The sequence below is a fragment of the Scyliorhinus canicula genome, chromosome 10 (assembly GCF_902713615.1).
Source record: "Scyliorhinus canicula chromosome 10, sScyCan1.1, whole genome shotgun sequence".
NCBI classification, from domain to species: domain Eukaryota; kingdom Metazoa; phylum Chordata; class Chondrichthyes; order Carcharhiniformes; family Scyliorhinidae; genus Scyliorhinus; species Scyliorhinus canicula.
The window spans coordinates 73,439,883-73,458,025 of record NC_052155.1 but is presented as its reverse complement, the minus strand read 5'-3'; the positions used below and the strand labels follow the sequence as shown (position 1 = coordinate 73,458,025).

The window sequence follows — 18,143 nt, the reverse complement described above, 5'->3', positions numbered from 1 at the left end:
GGGTTGTGGGGGCGAAACCCACGCAAGCACAGGAAGAATGTGCAAAGTCCACACGGACAGTGACCCAGAGCCGGGATCGAACCTGGGACCTCGTCGCCGTGAGGCTGCAGGGCTAACCCAGTGCGCCACTGTGCTGCCCTAGTTTCACACTTTAAAAAAACTATTCTGCTTTTCTATTATTATGACCAAGGTCAATGAATTCACACTTCCCTACATTATACTCAATACCAAAACACCCAGAGATCAAGCACAAGACTCATATGGGTCAGGGTCAATAGTGCTGGCTTTTTGAACCTTAGTAAGGGAAATAGAAAATTCCTTAGAGTTTTCCTTCTGATGTCTGCTGGAAAATAGCTGCTTGGTGCCATGAGGGGGCTCGGTTGCCTTGTCATTTCTGGTGAAATACCTTGCTGATAATCATTATCTAAGGATGTGCATGCAGAATGGTCACTGAAGGGAGGATCTGAATTGTTGCCAATGTCTGCAGCAGCACTCCATTTGGGGTCTGTACCCTCAGAACAAGACAGAAGTTTAGAATGAAAAAGGATTTCAGACAACATAACTCGGAAATGTAAGTGTACATCATTTTAATTAAGTAATTTTTTTTTACATCATGGGAAACATCCAATTATTTACAGAAAATTTGAATAATTAAACTCTACCAACGCACAAGTATTTTGAAATTAGAGTGGGACTCCCTTTCAGGTTTCTCTAAAATTTGCTTTCTATTCAGTATCCCGTACTACAATTAATGTGAATTTTAGAGAAATCTCTTTAATCATCGATAAGTTAAGGATACCATTTAAACAATAAATATAAATGAGGTAAAAAAATTCACAACTTTTAAATATAACATTCATCTTGAAATCTGGCTAGTGACGGGATACTTAGTTTGGGAGTTTTATTGGACCCAGTTTCCGCAAGCTTTTAATCTTGGTCGCACAAATAAATTCATTTTTCTTTCCATACGCTGTGGGAAGTACCATTAATCTCAGTTATGGACTTTCACAAGCAGTCAATGTATTCTGGTGGAACAGTTCTGCAGATTCATATTTGTATTAAAAAGGAGTGCAGGGTGACATCCACATATTGCTCTATTCAGCCCAGGTGGGTACAGAGTTGTGAGAGAGGCTAAAGCCAATTATTGAGGCCACGAGTGCAGAGAACAAGGAAATACCACCAATGGAACAGAGATACAGAAAGTACCATTTTCCAATAAATTATTCAGGTTTGTTGCCCTCCAAATTCACAGTAAAGGTTCACCACATATGAATATTATATCCTTTGAAATTTCATATTATTGTTTGAAGGTCATTGAATAGTGATGCAGTGCAATGTACATTTAACATAGGTTCTCTTACCCAATAACTCTGAGCAAAGCATATGTTTTCAGGGGTTGGGGAGCACAGAGAGACGAAGGGGAATCATTTCTGTATCGACAAAACCACATATTTGCTTTTTTTTTATAAAAGGGAATTATTTTCATATCACATATGTATATGTATTTATATATGTAATAGGCACAGATTAATGCATTTAGGTAAATGCATTACCAGCCCAGATCTCAAAGTTCTTTAAAGTGTAATAATAGAAAATGAAAGAGCTTAGCACATTGACAAAAGTACATGACTTAGAACTGGTAATTTTACTCTAGCAGCTACATCATTGGACACATTTCAATCAAAAGCATGTACAAATCGTAACAGTGAAGTATTGGCATTGTAGATCAAAGGGAAATTGATAAAAGACGCAGTTTAAAAAATGTCAGACACCTGATAGGGTCAGATCAGTTTGTTCTCAAGATACGGCAAAGAATCACTAGCCCTTACCCAGTGAATTTCAGAAGCAGATCCTCTCCTCTGTAAATAAATACCTTTCAAAAGTATACACTGTATATTCACTGCATCACCCAAATGGCTCATTTGCAGTGACATATTTATCTCATAGATTTTTCTATTTCCATATGCTCTTACCATACTACAGTCAGTTAAAATGCGCAGTAAGGAACACTCCAGTGCGATTCTGGAATTTACATGGAAGTAGGGAACACAAAGATTAGGAAGCCCATTTAACTCATGGCTTTACTCAATTTATCTAAAGAGTTGCCTGCAACTATCCCATTTTGCTCATTATAAAAAGATTCTCTTCCCCAGCCATTACTGACCTTTTGTAACAACTGCTTGAGCAGATGGACAATCCACGGGACATCTTTAACATCTGCCACTCAAGATTTTAGTTTTCATTTAATACATTGCTGTTAACTCCTGTGCTTGTGAATGCATGTAGCTTCGGAAGCACTTCAAAGAACAAGACAAAGACAAAGACAATGTTCCTTGCTCATTGTTCATAGTGCTGTTAATGTGAAGCCATTTACGGTTCACTGCTGTCAAAATCCAGTTACAAAAGTGTGAGGTGTTAAGAGTTATGCACTCCTCTATTCTGAAATAATTAATCTTGGTCCTAAATTCTAACATCTATACTTAGGAAGACATCAATTTCCCAAAATACCTCTCAGCAGTATTAAAATGTTTTCTATTGCTGTGCACACATAAATGTCAATGTCTTTTTTTTAAATTGTACTTAAACTGTCAGTAATTGAAACTTAACTATATATATATGAATGATTCAATGGAGCCAGAATACAGAAATTACAAAAATGCAACAGCAACAACAATTAATGTGAAGCCATGCAAATGACATGGCAGTTAGCAAGTATTTTATGTAGCTACATTATTGGTGGAATATTGTTAGAGCAGTTTACAATCCTTTTCCTGGGTTTATTAAGAATACCACACCTGCTCATAACTGTCCTGATTTTTAATGCTCCAATGGGACTTAAAGGGATACAACACTTGGTTGTAACTCTAATGAACCTGTAACAAACAACCCGCTCTGTGATTGTAAAGTTATCAGTTACGATCCAGTGTGGCTTATAGTCTGGTCTGGGCCTCTGGGATATAGATCTCAATGCTGTCCGCACTCTCTGTGGCAGAGTTCTGTCGCACAGATGCAGCTCGTTTGGCAGCCATCAGACGTTTCCGTGCCTCCTGCCTTTGTTTCTCTGTGGCTTCCAGCGATTTTTCACGTTTGAGGGGAACTTGACCCTTTGGTGGCTTCTTTGGCACGGGAGGGGGAACTCTTTTCTCCTGCAGTAAGAAATACAGTAGTATGTGAGTGACTTAGAAATGGTTCTCTTTTTCAGCTAGGTGTGACAAATCACAACTGCACTATTTCACCCAATTATTAGGTGTATACAGTGCCTGGCAACATTGTTGCTCTCTCTTCTTTTAAGAAAACGTATCAAGTCATTATCAAAAATTACTCAAGTCTTATAAAGCAAGAATCGTCATCGCCATATAACCAATTCACACAACAATTATCTTTCTCACTGGTGCCCAGTTACACCATATCAATGTGATATCATAAGAAAGGGAGGAAGAATAAAGAACAGAATGTTCTTGTAGTTCTGCAGCCTTGTGCTCAACTTCAGATTCTCAGGAAGCAATGGTTAAGTCAGAAATAGTACTTTACAGTTAAGCAAACGAACTTGAGCATTACCCGATCAGGATATTTGTCACGTTTCTTAACTATGTGTTCAAACTCAACCTTCGCTCAGGGGTAGCACTCTGAGGCAGGTTATTGAGGATTCCAGAGATTTGAGCACATAATCCATGTTGACACTTCAGTGTGGCGTTGAAGGGTTGCCCTACTATCTGTCAAGGGTGGCTATCTATCAGATGACACATTAAGCAGAGGCCCTGTTTGGCCTCTCAGGTGGATGCAAACTAGTCGAAGAGCAAAAAAGTTCTCCCAGAACTCTGGCCAACATTTATCTTTCAGCCAACACCACTAAAAGAGGGTAACCATTCATGTATCTCTTTTATTCTTGTGAGATCTTGCCGTGCAAAAGTTGACTGCCAGTACATTACAAGTGACTACATTTCAAAAGTGGTTAACAGGCTGTAAGGCATTCTGGAATGCCCTGAGGTTCTGAAATGAGCTGCTGTGTAAACAGAAGTTTGTTCTTTTCCTATCCAGAACTATTGCTTCAAAGTTGCATCTCTATAATAGTAGGATTCTTTCTGCAAGTCCAATTTTCTCTCTTCTTCCAACTTGGACTGGTTCCATGGGTACAATACTACTAACCGAATGGTACTTTCCCAATTGGCTGTTCGCCAAGTGTCAACCTACACTGCGACTGTTGACAGGTTTTTGGATCATTCCCGGGGAAGGGGGGGGGGATATCTCAGCTCAATCAAATTTTGCCATCTTCTTCTGTTACAGCCAAATGTATTCCAACATCAGTCACCAGATCACAATCAAGTATAGGAAAACTAACCAATTCCTCCCAACCCCAGCCCAAGGAAATGATGACGCCAACGGTATCACTGTACTCCTACAAATAAAAAACAGAAGATTCAGCAAACATTCAGCACACCAGGCAGAACCTGTGGAGTGACAAACAAAGGGTTATGGTTCCTCTGCCAACCCCCCCACATATTATCTAGATCCCGAGGATCTAGTTCCCTCCTATTTCCCGTCTACATGCTGCACCTCAGAGACATCGTCCAAAAACTCAGCATTAGTTTCCCCATGCATACTGATGACAGTTATCTTTATCTCACCATCACCTTTCCCACCCCTTTCTCAAGCTTATCTGACATTCAGTACTGAATGAACAGAAATTTTCCTCAAGTATCTTTTTTTAAAAAGGGGCAATTTAGCCTGGCCAATCCAACTATCCTGCACATCTTTGGGTTGTGGGGATGAAACCCACGCAGACAGGGGGAGAACGTGCAAACTCCACACGGACAGTGACTGGGGGCCGGCTGGGATCAAACCCGGGTCCTCAGCGGCGTGAGGCAGCAGTGCTAACCAATGTGCCACCCTAAGTTTCCCCAAGTAAAAGTTGGGAAGCGATATCCATTGGGTAGGATTTACCGGCTGTTCATGCTGGCGGGAAATTCCGGTCCCACGCCGATGCACGGGTTTCCTGGCGCTGAAGGGGATGCTGTGAACGGGAAATCTCATTGGCAATGGCGGGCCCAGTAGATCCCGCCAGTGGGTCCACTTTCTCCCTCAGCCTCCTTTGGACCTCCGCCACCAGCGTAATCTGTGCCTCCAATGAGACCTGCCGGTCCTCATGGTCCGTCACCAACTCTTCCACTTTTTGGAGCAACACACTATGTGCCTCCAACCTCTGCTCTACTCTCTCAATGGCTGCCCGAATTGGTCAGCCACCTTAGCCAGGTCCTTTGAGGCTTCCTGCCTGAACTTGGCCATCAAAAACTCTTACCAACTGTTCCGTGGACCACTGAGCGGACAATGATGCCACAGAGCTCTCTGTCATCTTTCCGTCTGTCGTACTTCGTGAAAGCTGCTGGTCTGACTGTTGCCTCGTTACAGTTGCATTCCTTGTTTAATATGGTTACGGCATACCTCACCGAAGAAAAATCCTTAGCTCCCTGTTCCTGTACTTTGTACCAGCAAACATCCCTGTGAACGGGTAACAAGGACCAAACAATTCTACCTCAAGCAGGAGCCACCAAATATGCGACCATTCACTCCATGGCCGCCACCGGAAGTCTCAACATTTCTTTTAAGACTTCTGGATTTTCATTTTGAGGATTGGGTGAAAATGGGAGTCATGGCTCCCACCCCCGAAAGAGTTAGGAGGCTGCCGCGTACAGAAGTAGGTTTGACGAAAGGTTGGCCTCTGTACTCCTGCACTCTGTCAAAGCTATGTTAAAAGGAACATAAGACAGCCCTCCAGCCTCAACCCTCACACGCACTTCTCATGCCCCATCTATGCATGACACATAATGCCCATGTCCTTTTATACCTCCAGTGCCAACCTATGCCCCTCCACCCACACCCATGACCCTGACACCTTCCTGCCGACCTTTGCCCCTTCACCAACCCTCAAGATCTTTCATACTCTCGGGCAGCACGGTGGCACAGTGGTTAGCATTGCTGCCTACGGCGCTGAGGACCCGGGTTTGAATCCCGGCCCTTGGTCACTGTCCGTGTGGAGTTTTCACATTCTCCCCGTGTCTGCGTGGGTTTCGCCCCCACAACCCAAAAAGATGTGCAGGTTAGGTGAATTGGCCACGCTAAATTGCCCCTTAATTGGAAAAAATAATTGGGTACTCTAAATTTTAAAAAAAAGATCTTTCATACTCTCCACCTTTGCCCCTTTCACCCACTCTCATTGCTCTTTATAGCTCCTTTGCCAACTAAGTGTCCACTCTTGCCAACTCATGTCGCCTACCCTCCACCCTTTTCTCTTACACTCTCCATCCCAACTCATCCAGTACCCAATAGGATCTATGTTTTGATTAAATATAATTATTAACTTTAAAAAATACTTAAATAGCAGGAGATTTAAATGCCTTTACAACTTGACAACTCCCTTTGGCAATTCCGTTGACAGTTCCACGTTCCAATGAGTTTATGTACTTGTTATGTATACTCACATCTACGTTTAGTAATCCCAAAGAGCACCTGCCCTCTCCCAATAGTGTCCCGGCACCATATCCAAAAGAACAATTTACTTCTCCAAAAATGGTACGCTACCTCTCCAAAGAACTCTGGTAAGCTTAGACCCCTTACCAGGTCTAAAGTGCACAAATCATATTTTGGATATCCCACTACCAAATCAGCTGCAGGCAGTTGCACTTTAAAACAAAAATTAGAATACCCAATTCTTTTTCTTTCAAATTAAGGGGCAATTTAGTATGGCCAATTCACCTACCCTGCATATCTTTGGGTTGTGGGGGTGAGACCCCCGCAGACAGGTTAGATGGATTGGCTATGCTAAATTGCCCTTAGTGTCCAAAAAAGGTTAGATGGGGTTACGGGGATAGGGTGGAGGTATGGGCTTAGGTGAGGTGCTCTTCCCAAGGGCTGGTGCAGACTCGATGGGCCGAATGGCCTCCTTCTGCACTGTAAATTCTATGATTCTTTGATTCTATAACACAGGGAGAATATGCAAACCACATGGAAAGTGACCCAGGGGCCGGATCGATCCCGGATCCTCAGCACTGAGAGGCAACAGTGCTAGCCAATGTGCCGTCCTCGCACTTTTAACATATTTTGTTGTCTCCATTAGCCAGGAATGTGCAAATGAGAACCTCAACCCCCATCCTCGTCGTGTGAAAATGGTGGGTTGGTTTCAGGAAGCAGGTGTGACAGGTTCTATTTTCATTAAGGAGGAGAGCCTCGTTGTCTGCGTGAAGATTTGAACCTTTGTTTCTTCACAGATGTTGCCTGACCTGCTGAGTGTTTCCAGCAATTTCTGTTTTTATGACAGATTTCCAGCATCTGCAATGTTTTGCTTTTTGCGGTACACCTACTACTCATCCGCTTTTGCAAATTCAGCTGTGGAATGTCAGGCTCCAGCAAAATGAAGGGTAACAAGTATCAACATAAAATAAACTTGTCTGCTTCTATACAGAGAGATGTAATTGTTTTTCTCCCTGATGTTGGCAGCCAGCATGCTTTTCAGGTGGGATATAGAGCAACAAAAGGAAATTTCAATTTTTCAAATACATGGATCACTGTGGTACATACTTTACATCTAAAAGTATATGCAAATTACTTAGTCATGCCATTTCCTTCCCAAGATGTAGTCAAGTGGGCACATTTCATATGCTTTGAGATGCTAATGTACTGTTCATCTAAATTGCATCACAGTGACATGTAAATAGCTCAGTTTTACTGCTTATTTAAATAGCTCAGTTTAATACCACTATTCACCAGCTATTCATGTTTGACTGGTATCAAATCCTTTCTGGTCTTGGCTGAAGAAATCCGACATTGAAAGAAATAATTTCAAAACCTTTGATTTGAAAGCAAATTATTTCCACCCCATTTTATTCCCCCCCCCGCCCAAAGTTCGCCAATATCAAATACTCATACCTGGATAATATTTCACACACGTACAAAGCTTTCTACTAACTCATTTTATTTAAATGCCACGGGGTGAATATTTATTAATATTGGCAAAGCATTCAACCATGTCGGGGGGAGCGGACATTGCAGTTGAGCGCAATTTTATTCTTACGCAATATCCTATGCACTTTCAACCAGGATCGTTGGGGTAGCAATTAGAAGAATGGGTTTTGGCTATATTTTTCCCCTGTCAAGTCTAGAGATTTTTTTTCTAAATTTAGATTACCCAATTATTTTTTCCAATTAAGGGGCAATTTAGCGTGGCCAATCCACCTACTCTGCACATCATTGGTTTGTGGGGGTGAAGCCCACGCAGACACGGGGAGAATGTGCAAACTCCACATGGACAGTGACCCAGAGCCGGGATCGAACCTGGGACCTCAGCGCCGTGAGGCAGCTGTGCTAACCACAAGGCCACCGTGATGCCCCCAAGTCTAGAGGTTTAAGGTGAAATTGTTGCGCTTCACCAGCTTCATTGCTAATTCAGTATAGTTCAGGGCTGAGACAGGGACCTTCTTGGTCTGTATGCCTTAGACAACACAAATAACAATAAAAATTACACTAACATCACGGGAGCACAAGTGGATAGCACTGTGGCTTCACAGCGCCGGGGTCGCAGGTTCGATGCCCTGCTGGGTCACTATCTGTGCGGAGTCTGCACGTTCTCCCAGTGTCTGCATGGGTTTCCTCCGGGTGCTCCGGTTTCATCCCACAGTCCAAAGACATGCAGGTTAGGTGGATTTGCCATGATAAATTGCCCATAGTGATCAAAAAAGGTTTTGGAGGGATTATTGGGTTACGGACATAGGGTGGAAGTGAGGGCTTAAGTGGGTCGGTGCAGCCTTGATGGGGCGAATGGCCTCCTTCTGCACTGTATGTTCTATGTTAGCACTGTGGCTGCACAGCGCCAGGGTACCAGGTTCAATTCCCGGTTGGGTCACTGTGTGGAGTCTGTACGTTCTCCCGGTGTCTGCGTGGGTTTGTTCCGGGTGCTCCGGTTTCCTCCCACTAGTCCCAAAGATGTGCTGTTAGGTCATTTGGACATTTCATTTTGAATTCTCCCGCTGTGTACCCGAACAGGTGGCAGAATGTGGCGACTAGGGGCTTTTCACAGTAACTTCATTGCAATGTAAACCTACTTGTGACAATGAAGATTATTATAAAGAATAGTAAAATTATTATTTTTTGTTTGTGAATCATAGAATATCACAAGGATGGCATGAATTTACATAAATGTATTGATTATAATTATCACACATAGATATATATAATTTGGGAGTTCTGTACACAAGTTTATTTTAAGTTTATTTTAATTAAGTACCTGGATCTGAACTGACTTTGTAAGAAGGAAAGTCTTTGTCCGTCGTTTATAGGCAACACAATAATTTAAATATTAACAATGAAAGGCTACAATGATCTTGACATGTAGGGCAGCCATAAAACTAAAATTATAAATGAACTAAGTTTTTTAAAAAGCCTGTGAATCACTAACTATTCATTAGCATTCTTTTAAAGAAATGAAGGTCCTTCAATCTGTTATTCCTGTGCCAGGTAAAGTCTGGTTTGAACACTGCAGTTTTTGGCACTTCTGAATGGGGTCCTTCTGATGTTGCAGAGGTTGTGAAGCAATATATCACAACTGTTAATACTTCTACCTCACTCACAGTTGCCTCAGTAAGAAGTCTTACAACACCAGGTTAAAGTCCAACAGGTTTGTTTCAAACACGAGCTTTCGGAGCACGGCTCCTTCTTCAGGTGAATGGAAAGGCTTGTTCCAGAAATGTTTATATAGACACAGTCAGAGATGCCCCGGAATGCGAGCACCTGCAGGCAATCAAATCATCAAAGATGCAGAGAGAGAGGTAACTCCAGGTTAAAGAGGTGTGAATTGTCCCAAGCCAGTTCAGTCGGTAGGCCTCTGCAAGTCCAGGCTTGTTGGTGGGGGCCGAATGTAATGCGACATGAATCCCAGATCCCGGTTGAGTCCGCATTCATGCGTGCGGAACTTAGCTATAAGTTTTTGCTCAGCAATTTTGCGTTGTCGCGTCTCCTGAAGGCCTCCTTGTAGAATGCTGACCCGGAGATCAGAGGCTGAATGTCCTTGACTGCTGAAGTGTTCCCCAACTGGAAGGGAACAGTCCTGCCTGTTGATAGTCGCACGATGCCCGTTTATTCGTTGTCGCAGTGTCTGCATGGTCTCGCCAATGTACCACGCTTCGGGACATCCTTTCCTGCAGCGTATGAGGTAGACTACATTGGTCGAGTCGCACGAGTATGCGCCGCGTACCTGGTGGGTGGTGTTTCCACGTGTAATGGTGGTGTCCATGTCGATGATCTGGCATGTCTTGCAGAGATTACTCTGGCAGGGTTTTGTGGTGTTGTGGTTGCTGTTCTGAAGGCTGGGTAATTTGCTGCAAACAATGGTTTGTTTGAGGTTGCGCGGTTGTTTGAAGGCCAGTAGTGGGGGTGTGGGGATGACCTTGGCAAGATGTCCATCCTCGCTGATGATGTGTTGGAGGCTGCGAAGAAGATGTCGTAGTTTCTCCGCCCCAGGAAAGTACTGGACGACGAAGGGTACTCTGTCAGTGGTGTCCCGTGTTTGTCTTCTGAGGAGGTCGGTGCGGTTTTTTGCTGTGGCGCGGTGGAACTGTCGATCAATGAGTCGAGCGCCATATCCCGTTCGTACGAGGGCATCTTTCAGCATCTGTAGGTGTCTGTAGATGCTGAAAGATGCCCTCGTACGAACGGGATATGGCGCTCGACTCATTGATCGACAGTTCCACCGCGCCACAGCAAAAAACCGCACCGACCTCCTCAGAAGACAAACACGGGACACCACTGACAGAGTACCCTTCGTCGTCCAGTACTTTCCTGGGGCGGAGAAACTACGACATCTTCTTCGCAGCCTCCAACACATCATCAGCGAGGATGGACATCTTGCCAAGGTCATCCCCACACCCCCACTACTGGCCTTCAAACAACCGCGCAACCTCAAACAAACCATTGTTTGCAGCAAATTACCCAGCCTTCAGAACAGCAACCACAACACCACAAAACCCTGCCAGAGTAATCTCTGCAAGACATGCCAGATCATCGACATGGACACCACCATTACACGTGGAAACACCACCCACCAGGTACGCGGCGCATACTCGTGCGACTCGACCAATGTAGTCTACCTCATACGCTGCAGGAAAGGATGTCCCGAAGCGTGGTACATTGGCGAGACCATGCAGACACTGCGACAACGAATAAACGGGCATCGTGCGACTATCAACAGGCAGGACTGTTCCCTTCCAGTTGGGGAACACTTCAGCAGTCAAGGACATTCAGCCTCTGATCTCCGGGTCAGCATTCTACAAGGAGGCCTTCAGGAGACGCGACAACGCAAAATTGCTGAGCAAAAACTTATAGCTAAGTTCCGCACGCATGAATGCGGACTCAACCGGGATCTGGGATTCATGTCGCATTACATTCGGCCCCCACCAACAAGCCTGGACTTGCAGAGGCCTACCGACTGAACTGGCTTGGGACAATTCACACCTCTTTAACCTGGAGTTACCTCTCTCTCTGCATCTTTGATGATTTGATTGCCTGCAGGTGCTCGCATTCCGGGGCATCTCTGACTGTGTCTATATAAACATTTCTGGAACAAGCCTTTCCATTCACCTGAAGAAGGAGCCGTGCTCCGAAAGCTCGTGTTTGAAACAAACCTGTTGGACTTTAACCTGGTGTTGTAAGACTTCTTACTGTGCTCACCCCAGTCCAACGCCGGCATCTCCACATCACAGTTGCCTCAGATTAACACTTCACAGAGAAGTAGATACTGAATGGGGAGGGGGAGCATAGTGGAAGGGAATAAGGAAAAGGAAGAGGGTCAGGAGGGAGGTTAAAGTTTGTTAAAAGTAGGACAGCACGGTGGCGCAGTGGGTTAGCCCTGCTGCCTCACGGTGCCGAGGTCCCAGGTTCGATCCCAGCTCTGGGTCACTGTGTGTGGAGTTTGCACATCCTCCCCGTGTTTGCGTGGGTTTTGCCTCCACAACCCAAAGATGTGCAAGATAGCTGGACTAAACACGCTAAATTGCCCCTTAATTGGAGAAAAATGAATTGGGTACACTAAATTTATTTTTAAAAAGTTTGTTAAAAGCAGAGGGTCAAAAGGGAAATCACAACAAAGTGTAGAAATATGGCGTAAGGGACAATTGCTATTTTTGTTGTAATGGGATGCAGAATGAGAGCTGTCGCAGTATGATAGATTGTGCAGACAAATAAATCGGGAATAAAAATCTAGTATCAGTAATAATGCTGACATGAAGCTCAAAGATTGTGGTAAAATTCCAACTATCTAGGTTACCTGTGTCCCACCCGTGGCTTTGTTACCAGACTTGACTATTCCAACGCACTTTGAGAACATAAGATCATCGAAAACTCTGTGCGCGATTCTCCGGCCTCGATGCGCTCTTGCTCAAGCATAACGAGGCCGGTGAATAGCGGGAGAGATCCGCGGCAGACGCCAAACAGTTTGCGATGCAACCGGCCCGCTCCCATAAGTGAAATCGCAATTTCGGTCATAGTGTGGCGAGAAACCAATTATCAGCACTTAAACCCCATTTCCATCCAATTATTGAGAGTGGTCCCACATCCAACGGCCACCCGTCATTCAGCGGATTCCCCAGCAAGTGTTCAAGCTGGTGCCAATTACATAGAACATAGAACAGTACAGCACAGAACAGGCCCTTCGGCTCGCGATGTTGTGCCGAGCAATGATCACCCTACTCAAACCCACGTATCCACCCTATACCCGTAACCCAACAACCCCCCCCTTAACCTTAATTTTTTTAGGACACTACGGGCAATTTAGCATGGCCAATCCACCTAACCCGCACATCTTTGGACTGTGGGAGGAAACCGGAGCACCCGGAGGAAACCCACGCACACACGGGGAGGACGTGCAGACTCCGCACAGACAGTGACCCAGCCGGGAATCGAACCTGGGACCCTGGAGCTGTGAAGCATTTATGCTACCGTGGTGCCCCCAAAATTAGCTCTCCTTTTTCAAATAAATTCAGAGTACCCATTCAATTTCTTCCAATTAAGGGGGGGGGGGGGGGGGGGGGGGGGGGGGGGTGGGGGGGGGTGGCAATTTAGCGTGGCCAATCCACCTACCCTGCACATCTTTGGGTTGTGGGGGCAAAACTCACACAAACAGGGGGAGAATATGCAAACTCCACCAATTAGTACTCCTTTTGAAAAACGTGAACCTGGCAGAAGGGCATCAGTGGGAATCCGAGGAGGTAAGTAACCATCTTTGCTCACAGGCAAAGTGCCCGAGGGGTGCTGGGCTTTCCATCCCAGTGCTCGGTGGGGGACCCTCCACAGGGCTGGGCTGTCACGGGGGGATGGGGGAGGATGCCTGAAGAGGTGGGCAAAGGGTCTAGGGTTCAGTATGCATTGCGGAAGTAAGGACAATGACACCATAATGGTTTTGCAAAAAGATGCTTAATGTGTTGTACAAACTTCACACCCGATGGTGCCGCATCCCCCACTCCCTACCTATCCCCTCTCCCCGGTGCCCTCAGTGATACTCAACGTGCTTGGCCCTTCTAGCTCAACCACTACGTTTTATTGTTTCCCCGGGATGCACATCAGAGGTGGAGGCAACCAGCTGATTACCTCGTTCCATGGCCTTCTATGCCCTTGGCGGGCGTCCCCTGGGGGCTCTGGAGCTGGAGGTCCCTGGCTCACTGGTCTGTGGCATATACACAGTCATGCCGCCTTGTCCCATGTGCTAACTGCGAGATGCGGCCTCATCGGAAGTTTGGAACTCAGGGGAGCTGCTGGCCAACATCTCCAGTCCATGTGAAGGGTCCAGCGTGGCACCTTGCACCCCCTTCTTCCGACTGATGCCCTGAGGACTCTGGGGTCCACCGTAGGAGAGAGGGGCAGCTGGTTCGAGCCCCGGCTCTGCAGTGCCTCAGCCATGCCCACTTGCAATTGGGACAAGCTTCGCAGAGCCTTGGCCATGCCCATCTGAGAGCGGGACATATCCCGCAGAATCTTATCAAGCTCGGCCTGGTACTGGGTCACATCCATCAGCGAGTTGGACATCTGGCCGAAACCCTCAGCCTTGGCCGTTACTGACTGTGCAAAGCCTTGGATATTCAGTCATGGTGCTCACTTCATGTACCAGACTCTCCACTGCAGTTGCCACTCATTGCCCGCGCCATCTCCTGCGCCCCTAGCCTCTGAGACTCCTCCAAGCGGCTATGGATCTGCTGGAGTGACAGTGACATCTCCCTCTAAATGCCCAGGTTGGGCATTTGTCTCCATCAGCTCTGGGTAACTCTGTACCATGGCTCAGTATCAGGCTGGGACCCAGCTAGGTCCTGAGATCCAGCAAACCTCCAACTGCTGTCTTGCCTGGGAGTTCCTGCCTCCACCTGATGTGCAACATCAGCAGTGTGGTGCTCACCAGAATCTGCTCCAGAAGCCTGTCTACTAACGTGCCCCACCAAGGTGCGTGTATCTGCACTGGTGAAGGGTGCGGATGACAGCTGTGCCACGACTATGGTTGCATTCCTCAGAGTTCTCCTCCGAGGTGTTCTCCTCGGAGTCAGGTGAGGGGGGCCGCCTGGGATGGGCTGGCGACGTCGGCTGGAGGACCTGCGGGAGAATGGACATGTGATCAGCGGGAGGGATGGGTGAGTCAGTAAGGCAATAACCAATCATGTTTGACAGGTTCTCCGGGTGGAGCCCGGTGGTTCGTCACCTCTGCGGCATCCGCCAACCTCTGGGTGACTGACCGATGTGTTCTCGGCCACGTCAGTCACCTCCAGTGCCTGCTCCTCGAAGGAGGTGAAGGTTCTTAAGTCCGGCACCCCTCCACCAGTCTGGGCCCTCTTCCAATGATTATGGGAGAGCTTTTCCTGAGGGGAAACAGCGAGAGAGCATCGTTAGCCACATGTGTGGGTTACAGTGGTGTGAGAGGGGATGTGAGGGAGGGGTTGGGGGGTTGAGGGGGCTGGAGTCGCATGGGGAGTTGGGGGGTGGATGTTACCGTCGTGCACCTACCCTGCACATCTTTGGGTTCTGGGGGCGAAATCCACGCAAACACAGGGAGAATGTGCAAATTCCACACGGACAGTGTCCCAGAGATGGGATCAAACCTGGGTCCTTGGCGCTATATGGCAGCAGTGCTAACCACATGCAGTTGTGTCAATCTGATAACAACTTGTTTTTATGTGGTGTCATGAGCAGAATAAAATGTTGCACAACTCTTCACAGAAGCATTATAGGCAAAACCTGACTTCAAGCCACATAAATAGATACTATGGTAGATGATCAAAAGCATGCTCAAAGAGGTTGTTTTAAGGAGCATTTTAAAGGTGGACAGAGAGATACAACAGCAAAAATGTTCAGTGAAGAATTCCAGTGTTTTTGGGTGGTGGGGGGGGGGGGGGGGGCGTGTCTAGGCAGCTGTGGGCACAATCATTAATGGTGCAGTGATTTAAACAGGGAACTTTCAAAAGGCCAGAATTAGAGGAATGCAGATATTTAGCAGAGTTTTGCATGCAGGAGATTACAGAGATAGTTTGGCCAAGGCCACGGTGGATTGAAAACAAGGATGAGAATTTTAAGATCAAGCCATTGCATAATTGGAAGTCAATGTAGGTCAGTGGGCACAGGAGTGATGGGTGAATAGGACTCAGTGCACGGTAGCACAATGGCGAGCACTGTTGCTTCACAGCGCCAGGATCTCAGGTTGGATTCAGGCTGGGGTTACTGGCTGGGCGGAGTCTGCACGTTCTCCATGTGCCTGCGTGGATTTCCTCCGGGTGTTCCTCCGGAAATTTCTGCTCCTTCAGTACTGGATGTTGGATAAGCAGTCTGACATTTAGAACAGTGGTGGAATTGAAAGTGTTGGTGGCGTGGTAGAGCTGGGTGTCGTCAGCGTACGTGTGAAAGGTAACACAAGTCTCGTTGGTCTAGGGGTAAGATTCTCACTTCGGGGGTTGTGCCGCAGGAAAATGTGAGAGGTCCCGGGTTCAAATCCCGGACGAGCCCTTTGATGAAGGGCAGCACGGTAGCATTGTGGATAGCACAATTGCTTCACAGCTCCAGGGTCCCAGGTTCGCTTCCGGCTTGGGTCACTGTCTGTGCAGAGTCTGCACATCCTCCCCATGTCTGCGTGGGTTTCCTCCGGGTGCTCCGGTTTCCTCCCACAGTCCAAAGATGTGCAGGGTAGGTGGATTGGCCATGCTAAATTGCCCTGAGTGTCCAAAATTGCCCTTAGTGTTGGGTGGGGTTACTGGGTTATGGGGATAGGGTGGAGGTGTTAACCTCGGGTACGGTGCTCTTTCCAAGAGCCGGTGCAGACTCGATGGGCCGAGTGGCCTCCTTCTGCACTGTAAGTTCTATGACAATGCTTTCAGTTGATGTTGCTGAGGGGCGGTACGTGGTTGAGAAATAGGAGGGGGGCAAGGATGGATGTTTGGTGGTGGTGTGGTGGGGGTGGTTGGGGGGGGGGGGGAGGGTGACATCAGATACAAGTGGGTGGAAAGCAGGAAGAGAAGTAATTGCAGATAATTCTCTGGTTATGATTAGGTAGTTTAGAACAGTACAGCACAGAACAGGCCCTTCGGCCCTCGATGTTGTGCCGAGCAATGATCACCCTACTCAAGCCCACGTATCCACCCTATACTAGTAACCCAACAACCCCCATTAACCTTATTTTTTCGGACACTAAGGGCAATTTAGCCTGGCCAATCCACCTAACCCGCACATCTTTGGACTGTGGGAGGAAACCGGAGCACCCGGAGGAAACCCACGCACACACGGGGAGGACGTGCAGACTCCGCACAGACAGTGACCCAGCCGGGAATCGAACCTGGGACCCTGGAGCTGTGAAGCATTTATGCTAACCACCATGCTACCGTGCTGCCTGAAAGTAGATGAGAACAGAGTCAGGCTAGTTCAGTCCCAACCAGCTGCACATTCTGCATAGGCATAGGTAATTCGCTACAATGAAGAATAATAAGAATAAATCATTCATCTTCAGCCTAGGCATTGAATTCATAAGCAGTCCATGTTCATATACAGTAACACCTGGACAATATTCAGGCTTGGGCTGATAAGGTCTTAGTAACATTCATGACACACAAGTGCCATGCATTGACCATTGTCAACAAGAGAGAATCCAACCACCTTCCCATGATGTTGGATGGCATTACCATCACTGAATCAACATCCTGGGGGCTAACATTGATCAGAAACTAAACTAAACTAGCAATATAAATGTTGTCGCTATATGTGCAGGTCAGAGGCTTGAAACCATGAGACGACCAACTCACCTCCCGACTCCCCAAAGTTTGTCCACCATCTACAAGGCACAACAGAATATTCTCCACTGGAATTCCATCCACCAGCTGAAACATTCGCTCCCTCCACCACCAACACAGTGGAAGCAGTTTGTACTATCAACATGATGCACTACAGCAACTCACAAAGGCTCCTTTGACAGTACCTTCCAAGCTCAAAATCTCTGCCACTTAGAAGGACCAGGGCAGCCAATGCATGGGAACACAACTTACAAAATCACCCAAGCCACACGCCACCCAGTCTTGGAACTATATCACCGTTCCTTCATTGTTACTGGGTCAAAATCATGGAACTCCCTTCCTAACAGCATTGTGGGTGTACCTACACCACTTGGACTGCAGCAGTTCACGAAGGCAGCTCAACACCTCTTCTCAAGGGCAATTAGAGTTGGGCAATAAATTGCGGCCTAGCCAGCGATTCGCACATCCTGTGAACAAATACATTTTTTAAAATGTCAAAGGCCGACCCAACCCAGATGACTCTGCATAGTTCTTCCCATTAACATTGGGACGTTGTGCCGAAGTTGGGAGAGCTGACTCAAAGTATAGCCAAATAAGAGTTTGAAGTAGTCTTACAAAATTATATCACATCTCACACTCCTCCATTATAATCTCTGGATCTGGGATCAGCACGGTGGCGCAGTGGGTTAGCTCTGATGCCTCATGGTCCTGAGGTCCCAGGTTCGATCCCGGCTCTGCATCACTGTCCGTGTAGAGTTTGCACATTCTCCCCATGTTTGCATGGGTTTCGCCCCCACAACCCAAAGATATGCAGGCTAGGTGGATTGGCCACGCTAAATTACCCCTCAATTG

The 18,143-nt window shown here is 46.7% G+C and overlaps 1 protein-coding gene across 11 annotated transcripts in view; it reads right to left on the bottom strand.

Annotated features, from left to right (window-relative positions):
* Positions 1–570: 570 nt before the first annotated feature.
* The window catches only part of dlgap1a (discs, large (Drosophila) homolog-associated protein 1a), a 1,116,163-nt gene continuing 1,098,590 nt past the window's right edge, over positions 571–18,143 (bottom strand). For 8 of the 11 annotated variants that reach the window (XM_038809170.1, XM_038809173.1, XM_038809169.1 and 5 more), the window contains 2 exons: positions 4,340–4,396; positions 571–3,146 (listed from right to left, as the gene is read on the bottom strand). In XM_038809170.1, coding sequence (XP_038665098.1) covers positions 2,931–3,146; positions 4,340–4,396 — 273 coding nt within the window. In that variant the 3' untranslated portion in view covers positions 571–2,930. The remainder of the gene's footprint in view (positions 3,147–4,339; positions 4,397–18,143) is intronic. The other 3 variants (XM_038809176.1, XM_038809178.1, XM_038809179.1) reach the window with 2 other exon arrangements.